This window comes from Gracilinanus agilis, chromosome 2 (assembly GCF_016433145.1).
Source record: "Gracilinanus agilis isolate LMUSP501 chromosome 2, AgileGrace, whole genome shotgun sequence".
In the NCBI taxonomy this organism is placed as follows: domain Eukaryota; kingdom Metazoa; phylum Chordata; class Mammalia; order Didelphimorphia; family Didelphidae; genus Gracilinanus; species Gracilinanus agilis.
The window spans coordinates 445,927,370-445,938,171 of record NC_058131.1 but is presented as its reverse complement, the minus strand read 5'-3'; the positions used below and the strand labels follow the sequence as shown (position 1 = coordinate 445,938,171).

Below are 10,802 nucleotides of genomic sequence, written 5' to 3'. Positions count from 1 at the left end.
CTTTTACTTTCGATTTTATTAATTTCTCCCTTGGTTTTTAGTATTTCTAATTTAGTTTTCATCTGGGGATTTTTAATTTGCTCACTTTCTAATTTTTTGAGTTGCATGCCTAATTCATTAATCTCTGCCCTCCTTAATTTGTTAATATGCACTCAAGGATATAAATTTCCCCCTGAGTACTGCCTTGGCTGCATCCCACGGAGTTTGGTAGGATGTCTCATCATTGTCATTCTCTTCAATGAAATTGTTGATTGTTTTGATGATTTCTTCTTTGACAAATTGGTTTTGGAGAATCATATTATTTAATTTCCAATTAGTTTTTGATTTGCCTGTCCAGGTGCCCTTATTATTTTTATTGCATTATGATCTGAGAAGGTTACATTTATTATATCTGCTCTTTTGCATTTGTTTGCCATGATTCTATGCCCTATTACATGGTCAATCTTTGTAAATGTACCATGTGCAGCTGAAAAGAAGGTGTATTCCTTTTTGTCCCTATTTATTTTTCTCCACATATCAATTAAATCTAATTTTTCTAGGACTTCATTCACCTCTCTTACCTCTTATTTATTTTTTGGTTTGATTTATCTAGATCTGAAAGAGGAATATTTAGATCTCCCACTAGTATGGTTTTACTATCTATTTCCTTCTTGAGCTCTGCCAGTTTCTCCTTTATGAATTTGGATGCTATGCCACTTGGTGCATACATATTGAGCAGTGTTATTTCCTCATTGTTTAATCTGCCTTTAAACAGGATGTAATGACCTTCCCTGTCTTTTTTAATCATATCTATTTTTACTTTGGCTTTGTCAGAGATCACAATAGCCACTCTTGCCTTCTTTTTCTCATTTGACGCCCAAAAGATTTTGTTCAAGCCCTGAACCTTAAACTTGTGTATGTACCCCCCCCCTCATATGTGTTTCTTGTAGACAACATATGGTGGGATTTTGGTTTCTAATCCACTCTGCTATTTGCTTCCGTTTTATGTGAGAGTTCATCCCATTCACATTCAGAGTTATAATTATCAGGTGTGCATTTGCTGACATTTTTGTATTCTCCCCTATTCCTACCCCTTCTTCTTAAACTATTTCCTTTTAAACCAGTGGTTTGCTATTAAGCCGGTATCCCTTATTCCCCCTCCCTTGATTGACTTCCCTTTCTACCCCCTCCCTTGTTATTCTCCTATTTTTGTTTTTGAAGGCCTAATAAATTCCCTGCCCCTTCTTCGACCTTCCCCCTCCCCTGCTCCCCTTGGTTTATCCCTTCTGACTTTCTCAGTAGGGTTAGATAGAGTTTTATATCCCAATGGATAGTATAGCTACTCTTCCCTCTCCGAGTTGGTTACACAGAGTAAGGTTTAAAAATTACCTCTTGATGCTCTCTTCCTCTCCTTCTTATAATAGTATTTGTCCCCTCCCCATCCCATGCCCTCTTTGTGTGTAATAGAATATCCTATTTTTCTTATTCTCTCAAGTTTCTCCTGGTGTCCCCTTCCATTCACCCTCCTCTTTCCCACCCCCCATATCATCTTAGACCATTCAGCACTCCACTCTCTCCCCATAGATCATTCTTCCGAACCATTATAATAGTGAATACTTAATAGTGAATAGAGTTCACTACAGAGAATTATACATAGCATTTCTCCACATAGGAATACAGATAATTAGATCTTCCTGAGGCCCTTAAAAAGGCAAATTTAAAAAATTATGAGTTTTCTTTCTTTCCCCTCTGTTTCTTATTTACCTTTTCATGTTTCTCTCGATTTTTGTGGTTGGATATCAAACTTTCCATTTAGCCCTGGTCTTTTCTGTGCAAATACTTGGAATTCTTCAATTTTGTTGAATGCCCATACTTTCCCCTGGAAGTATATAGTCAATTTTGATGGGTAGTTGATCCGTGGTTGCAGGCCCAGCTCTCTTGCCTTTCTGAATATCATATTCTAAGCTTTGCGGTCTTTTAGCGTAGAGGCTGCCAGATCCTGTGTGATCCTGATTGGTGCTCCTTGATGTTTGAATTGTCTCTTTCTGGCTTCTTGTAAGAGTTTTTTTCTTTTACTTGGAAGCTCTTGAATTTGGCTATTATATTCCTGGGCATTGTCTTATCTGGATCGAGTGTTGAGGGTGATCTATGATCCTTTCAATGTCTATATTGCCCTCTTGTTTTAGAACATCAGGGCAATTTTGTTGAATAATTTCTTTTAGTATGGAGTCCAAATTTAAATTTCTCCCTTTTCAGGGAGACCAATGATTCTCAAATTGTCTCTTCTAGACCGGTTTTCTTGGTCTGTCACTTTCTCATTGATATATTTCATGTTTCCTTCTATTTTTTCAGTCTTTTGGCTTTGTTTTATTTGTTCTTGTTGTCTTGAGAGATCATTAGCTTCTAATTGTTCAATTCTAGCCTTTAAGGACTGGTTTTCAGCTATAATCATTTGGTTTTCCTTTTCCATCTGGTCATTTCTGGTCTTCAGTTGACTTGCCTCACTTTCCAATTGCGAAATTCTGCCTTTTAAACTGTTATTTTCTTGCCTGATTTCCTTTTGATCTACTTCCCATTTCTCTGACCAAATCTTTTCCAACTATCTCGTCATCTCAGTTTTGAACATTCCAAGAGCTTGTGACCAGTTTTCATTATCTTGGGAGGGTTCAGATGTGATTGCTTGTTTTTTCTCCTCTTCTGATTGCTCAGTTGTCTGGATTTTCTCTGTGTAAAAATTGTGGAGTGTTAAAGATTTCTTTTTCTTGTTGTTAATCTTTCTCTCTCTCTTCTGGACTTCCTGATTCTGGGTAGCCATTGTTATACCAGCCCCTCCTCAGCTTTATTCTCGTGCTCATGTTCTGTCTGTGGTCTTTTGGCTCCTGAGGTCTGAGGTCTGGTTTTTTCCAAGGTCAAGCCCCCTGGTGGGCCCTCTTGCTTGATCCTCTGCAGGAGGTTCCTTTACAAGTCTCAGGGTGCTGCTTCCACAGTCGTATACCTGTCTGTACTCTTCCCCACTCAGGGTTTCAGAGCCTTCGCTCCTGTCTGTGTCCACCTTTGCCCATGTCCCCACCCGTGCCTGCACTCCATGTCCACGTTCAGAATCCGTGTGCATTCTTTAGCCTTTTGGGGTCCTAAATCTTGCTGCTCTCAGGAACAGGCCCTGGAGCTGCCAATGAGTCGATGGGTGCCCCAAATTTGCTCTATTTCTTTTGACCTGGCTTCTGCGCTGTAGGTGGTGTGTGTGGGGGAGGGGGGTTGCTCAGCCCACGATTTAGTGAGAGCTATTTCACCCCTTTATAGCATGGAAATGCCCTGATTCCACGTACCTTCCACGCTGCACCCTGTTGTGGGGTCCCTCTGTTCAACTGGGTTTGTTTTTATGTCCCCTTGAGAAGTCCTGTATGTTTCGGTCAGGAGAGGTTAAGAGCTGCTTTTTACTCTGCCGCCATCTTAAACCGGAACCTCTGAAGAGCTCGAAATTCCATTTTAAATAATGCAAGTTCGGAACTACTCTCCATTTAAAAATTTTAGATAGCTAGGGATGGAGAGGTTTAAATGATTTGCCTAGGGTGATTGAGCCAGTATAATTGAACCCCGTTTTTTTTTTGATTCAGGCCAGCTCTGTCAGCTGTACCATGATAGTCTTATGGACTATCCTAATTAGCTGAAGGGTTGCAACTAGCAACTTTTTGTTTTAGTTCTGCTTTTCTACTCTTAAGAAACAAGCTTATGTCTTTTCCATCCTCAGAAAACCATCACTTGATTAGACTATCCCAGCTAACTATTGTAATGTATTTTCCCTCTACTTTTGGCAGCCTTAACTATCTCCTACCTCACTTCTTAACTCTTTGCAGACCAATTCATGACCTTATCATTTAGTATAAACTATTCTCTCCAAAGTTAGTAAACATTTCTTAACTTTTTTTTTTTTTTTTTGGTTTGTTTTCATCAGCCAAGTAGATCTGCCTCTATCAGGAGGGTCTGGGTAGCATGTTTTATCATGTCCTCTGGAATTCCGGTTGGTCATTATGGAAATAAATATAGCACAATAATATCATATATATATTATATTCCAAGTTTATCAATGCCCCTTCAGATTCCTATTTTTTAATACTACAGAAAGAAGTATATTTTTATACATCCTTAGTATTTGTTTTGTGTAGAACTCCTGTAATCTTTTCTTCCTGTAATCGTGCTTTCCCCCTTTCACTTTTCTCTACAGTTTCTATACCCTGCTCTGTGTGTTTGTATGTGTGTACTTTCCAGTGACCTGTTCATATGAGAGTAAGGTTCAGGGATCACCTGCTCCTCATATCCTCTCTTCCTTTTTTTGTGTAGATATTTACTTGTGCACTCTCATTTATGTGAGATAATTTTATCTCACCTTTTTACTTGTTCTTCCTTTCCCAATAGTGTTTTTCTCTTTCTTTCTTTTTCTATTCTTGGGATGATTTAGACATAACAGAGGTAGTCCCGGCTTTGTCTTAATTGCATTTCCTCTGATGATGATAAGGTTTTGAGGGGACAAAATGTATCATCTTCACATATTTGAATATAAACATTTTATCCTTATTTAACAGTCTTTTATCATTGTTCATGTTTTCCTTTTTATGTGCTCTTTACTCTTGTCTGAACTGCAAAGTTTCTAAACAGCATTTTCATCTGGAATGCTTAGAAACCCTTTTTTTTCCACTAAAGGTCCATTCCACCCCCTTCCACTTCACTTGTCCTTTCAGATTTTGGTTTTCTTGGATAAATATTTCTTATCTTCTGGAATATATCATAGTTTGAACTTTCCAGTCTTTTATAGTGGTGACTCCTAAATTGTGTGTGTTCCTGACTATGGCTCCTCAGTACTTGAATTCTTTGGGAGTTTGAAGTAGTTTTCTTTGACTTGGATTTTGACTACAATCGAAAATGGATTTTAACTATAATGTTCTTGGGAGTTTTCATATTAGAGTCTCTTAGGAAGTAACTGATGGATTCTTTCAGCTAAAATTTGCCTTCTGATTAAAAAACAAACAAACCCCTATCTTCTCTCTGATTCTAAGACAGGAGAATGGGTAAGGGCTAGGCAGTAGGGGCTAAGTGACTTGCCCAGGGTCACACAGCTGGGAAGTGTCTGAGGCCAGATTTGAACCAAGATCCTCCTGATTCCAGGCCTTCACTGTATCCAGTGTGCTACCTAGCTGCCTCCTTGCCTTCTGATTTTAAAAGATCTAGGCAATTTTCTTTTAAGATTTCTTGAAATATGCATCTATGCCCTTTCTATTGATCATGGCATTTAGAGTCAAACAATCTTTAAATTTTTCTCCTTGATCTGTTTTCTAGTTTACTTATTTTGGTATAAATACCTTACATTTCCTTTTTTTTTTTTTCAGCCTTTTCACTTTGTTTTACTATTTCTTAATGCTTTTTGGCTTTATTTTTATCCATTTTAATTTTCAAGGAATTTGTTGCTTGAGCTGTGCTTTGTACCTTTTGTACCGATCTGTTAACACTTTCTTTTATAGCTTTAACCTTTTTAAAAAACTTTTTGTAAAACAAACAGAAACCTCTTCTTTCATTTCTTCCAAGAATTCTAGTTGAGTTTGTGTACAGGCTTTGTTTTACTCTGAGACTTTGCTTTATAAGATATTTTGGAGTCATTCTCTGACAAAAATAGCCTTGAACATCTGTTCCACCATAGTAGTTTCTTATGTCGAGGTTCTTTTTTGTTTGCTTATTCTTCTTGCCTCCTTCCTAACTTTGGACTTTTTTTGGGGGGTTCTGGAGAGAAGGTCTAGGCTAGTTCTGTTGCTGCTTTTTTGATGTTTTGAGTGTTGTATTAATCCAGGATCTTAGATATGAGTATAGGGACCTGCAAACTTTTCAGTAATCTCAAAGTGGTCTGATCTAGGGGAAAGTCTGATTGCTGCTCACCTTGGTCTGAGCTCTGTGGAACTTTTCTCAGAATAATGTATTAAATGCAAAAAATAAAATATATATAATTGTAAAGAAGCCAATTAAATGGAAGGAGTAATTCAAATGTTAATATACAAAATTATGATGTCCAGATTTAAATGCGCCAACCTAAAGAATAAAGTAAAAATTTTTGAGACATAGAAGCCTCTTCAGAATTAAAGTACTAAAATACCTGTTCTAGGCCGTCTTAACATTCCAATATATGAATCCTTTGCTCAAACCAAAGCAGTCCATACACTGTTCCCTGAATTTATTTATATTTTTAACTCCTAAGTGCCTGTAGTCATGTTGTTTGTACTCCACTGTATATTTCTCATCTCTGAAAATCTATAACTCCCAAACCTAGAAAACCTTTGCTATTTTCTACATATTCAAATCCTATATATTTTTCAAATCTCAGGTAAATCCTACCTCCTCCTTTATGCTTTCCTTGGGAATAACCAGTGGAAATGGTCTTTCCCTTCTGGGCTATCTTTAGCACTTAAAAATACAATAAAAAAACTTTACATGCATCTCTTAACTCCAACAAAATAATAAAATTCTCAAGGTTAATGGTTGTTATTTTTCTTTTTACTGATAATTAGTGATCACAAAAGTAAATCTAATAAACAAACTTAAAAATGTTTTGAAATCAAATGTAACAAGCTATTTGAAATCATGTTTCTAATCATGAACTTTCAAACTAATATATTTTGAATGTCCTTTTAATTTGTATGGTTTTTTTTTGTGGATTTTCTTTTTAGAAAGAAAAAATCTACAATTGATCCTTCGTTGTTCAAGTACAAGGTGCAACCCATTAAAAAGGAATTATATGAATCTGTTGTGGTTAAAGCATCTCAAATAAGGTAAAATTCTGCAATACAAATAAAGCTAGAATGATGAAATAAGTTTATGTGTATATTAAAGTCAAATGAACTATGCTGTAGAACACACTTATATATTACAGCCTTTTTGAATAGTAGAATATAAGTTGATTATTGCCATTATAAAAAGAGGTCAATTTCTATGCTTTTGGTTTGGATCAACAAATACCTCATGCCAAGAAATAAGAATACAGATGCTACGGTATAACTCCTTATTTCCATGTAATAATGCAATGTTAATAATGGCTGAAAATGCAGGGGTGTCAATGGATGTATTTCACCTATCTTTTGAAAAATATTGACAATGGAAATAAGTATATAGTGTCTATTAAAAATACAATTTTGAAACCTTATGTGAATGTGTCAGAGGAGACCTTTCTACCACCAGAAGTCAGAATGTAAAAATGGTCAGAATACAGAGTTAAATGAGGATAGGGTTCATTTTACAGTATATGCCTGAATTATAATCTTATCTTCAGAAAGGAAGTATTAATATTCTTATTAATGAGTCTACTACCTAGTTGATATCCATACCTTCCCAAAATAGCAATCAATTCAGAGAGCTTAAACAAAAGACAAAAGAATAAGATGAAGATCTAAATAATGAGCAGGTGAAAGAACAGAATACAAACAATTGATAGTCAAGTGAAAAGCATGATAATAATGAAACAACACACCAAAATTTCTGAGATGCTGCTGCCAAAGCAATCCTTGGGGGGAAATCATATCCTTATAAACATACATTTAAAAAATGGAGGGAAAAAGGAGAGGATTATGAATTCAATTTGCCTAAAATAAATACAAAAATATTTTAAATTGGGATAGAAATAGATAAATTGGATACCAAAAACTATAGGTATAAGTAAAACAAAAAGCTGGTTCTTTGAAAACACTTGGTAAAATTTATAATCTTTTACCCAATTTGGTTATAAAGAAGAAAGCAGGGGACAGCTGGGTGGCTCAGTGGATTTTGAGAGCCAGGCCTAGAGACAGGAGGTCCAAGGTTCAAATTTGGAATTTTCCTTATTTCAAATTTTAGTCATAGAACACAAAGCTAATAATCTGCAATACTTTCAAAGTTTTAAATTTAACTCTACTAATAATTTCTTCCCTCTTTTCCCTGATGTAGCCGGCGGAAACATCTCTTTTCTCGTGATAGACTAAAGCTTTTTCTGAAGCAACATTGTGAGCCACATGATGGAGTCATTAAAATTAAGGTAATTAGAGTGGTAAAATTACTTACTGTAGGAAGAGAAATTAGCAGTATATTGTAGTAAAAAAAGACACTTCTCATTTGGCAAAAATTTAAGCTTTTTAAAAATACTAGTAATTAGGACTAAATTCTTTTTTCAGGAACTGATGTAGTATTAGATTTTGAAAAAGCAAATCATTCACTTTCTTCCTGTCTGTACAACTTAAATCTGTAATTGTCTGAACGATTACCAATTATTCTTAAATATAATAGCAAAAATAATTACCTAGGTAAAAAGTATATGTACTGCTTTGAAAATACTTAAGCATACTTACTGTATTAGTGACTTAGGTCAGCTTGCAAGTGATTTTATTTTCTTAAACTTGAATACATTTAAGACATTTTCTACTAAGGTATAGAAATAAATTACCCATGTAATCTGTTTTAGTCAAAAAGCATTTGTTGTTATTGTTTACTATGTAGCAGGCACTATGCTTTGCAGAGAGAATACAAAGAAAGGTAAAAACGCAGGAACTCACATTGAGACATACAAACAACTATGTATATAGTCAAGATATATATAGAATAAATGGAAATTTATTTTCATAGGGAAGGTGGCTATAGTGGTACTGGGGAAAAAACCTCATGTAGAAGGTAGGGTTTGGACTGAGTTTTGAAGGTATGAGGTGGAGGTCAGAAAAGAGAGAATTCCAGATATTGAAAGGCTTCTTAGTTGTGGGGAATCTTGTGTTTAAAAGTCAGACAAGAATGCATGGCCTTGGACACTTCCTAGCTTGTGTGACCACGGACAAGTCACTTATTCCTTTGCCTTGTTCTGTCTTGGAACTGATTCATAGTTTCAATTCTAAGAGTTAAAAAAAAAATTCAGGTGTTGGTTAGTTACAAAGCCCTTGAAGTGGTGAAGACTGGAAAGGTAGGAAGGAACCAGGTTGTGAAGGACTTTAAATTCTAAATTGAACACTTTGTTTGTTTTGGACATAGAGAATTTGTTGCTTTCTGCTTTTCCCAAGTTACCATCCTCATACTTTAAATGGTCAGTGTAGTTTGAATTATAGGGTCAGGGATTGGGCAGAAATGTAAGTTCTTAATTTGTTGTATATTGGAAATAGAGTTCCTGGGACTAACTTGCAAAATATAGAATGGTAATGAAATTTTTTTGAGTAGAAGGGGAAAAAAAATTTTTTTTAACCCTTTCCTTCCTTTTTAGGCAGAAGAGTGGTAAGGGCTAGGCAATGAGGGTTAAGTGACTTGCCTAGATCACACAGCTAGGAAATGTCTGAACTCAGATTTGAATCTAGGAGCTCCTGTTTCTAGACCTGGCTTTCAATCCACTGAGTCCACCCAGCTTCCCCGTAGAAGAAATATTAAGTGGCATTATTGTTGTCAGCCATTTTTTCCATCCTTGGATTTCATTCAACATCAGTTTGGCTTACCTCATTAAATCTATACCGTTCCCAGTTTGTATTGTTTTGGACTCTTACCTTATTTTTCTAGTGTTTTTTCTTTTTTCTGAGGATCTTTTTGGCCTGATATGTTTCATTTTCACCTAGAGAAATTATAACTTTTTTTTGAAGGGCACAAAGTTTTGTGAATTTAATTTGAAGACATTTGAATTTGAATATCTCACAGAAGATACTAGATTAGGACCAAAAAGATTTGATAGAAATTGAATTCTTTAGGATGCATCTTATGAATAAAGGGCATGTTTTAATGTTTAAGATAGTGGCAGTAGATTTTTCTTAGGCTATTTAAGAACTACATGCATACATATATAAAAATAAAATTTTCTTACTAATTAAGCCTGACAAAAGAATACTTCTGACTTAGTCACATTGATTAGCATGTATGTGAAAGTGTGGAAGTGTGACATTCTCTCACTTTTAAAATAAAAGTATGTTATTTTTTTCCTTTTACATATTGTATAGTGGTTTCTTTTAAAGACTGAAGGATGAAAATGTTGAAATTTCTCTTCTGTCAGTTATAGAGTTGTTACAGTTATGTTAGCATGTCATAAATTAATTCTCAGTCTTAATTCTGAGTTTTATTTTGTTGGGACAGTCCGGGAGTAGTGAATACTAAGACTTGAAAATTACTGGTATTAGATATAGGTTCTATATAAATAGTAATTCTTAATAAATATTCTAAAAAATAAAAATTATATTCTTACTCTTGACAAAATTGAAGCTTTGTCTCCCTTACGCTGATTCCTTTTAGTCACCTGAATTTCAGGTGTTGCAAATTTATTTCCCGTATTAGATTAACTGTTTAGTTCCTACTTATATTGAAGAATTGTGCTGAGGGTCTTTGGAGGGATTTGCTGAGATTATGACTACGGAGATTGAGTGTGGAAGCAGCAGCGTGTGTGTGTGTGTGTGTGTGTGTGTGTGTGTGTGTGTGTGTGTGTGTGTGTGTGTGTGTGTATGTGTAAGAGAGAGAGAGAGAGAGATATCCACCTTAATGTCAAACACAGGGCTGGAATGCCCTAAACTGGATTAAAATATACTTGATCAAATTTTAACAAATTAAAAAAGTATACAGTAAAATCTGGCCTCAGACACTTCCCAGCTGTGTGACCCTGGGCAAATCAATTGACCCCCATTGCCCACCCTTCCTGCTCTTCCACCTATGAGCCAATACACAGAATTTAAGGGTTTAAAAAAAAGTATACAGTAGAATATAAAAAATGCTAATCTGGCACCACTGCATTAGATCATTGTAGCTGAACATTTTAAGAATTGTTGAAGGACTAAATTATTTTAACAGTTTTCCCCATAACCTATTAT

At 35.4% G+C, this 10,802-nt stretch overlaps 1 protein-coding gene across 1 annotated transcript in view; it reads left to right on the top strand.

The window, feature by feature from the left end:
• The window catches only part of BAZ1A (bromodomain adjacent to zinc finger domain 1A), a 150,056-nt gene that overhangs the window by 72,753 nt on the left and 66,501 nt on the right, over positions 1-10,802 (top strand). The window contains exons 5-6 of the mRNA XM_044664753.1: positions 6,687-6,788; positions 7,936-8,023. Coding sequence (XP_044520688.1) covers positions 6,687-6,788; positions 7,936-8,023 — 190 coding nt within the window. The remainder of the gene's footprint in view (positions 1-6,686; positions 6,789-7,935; positions 8,024-10,802) is intronic.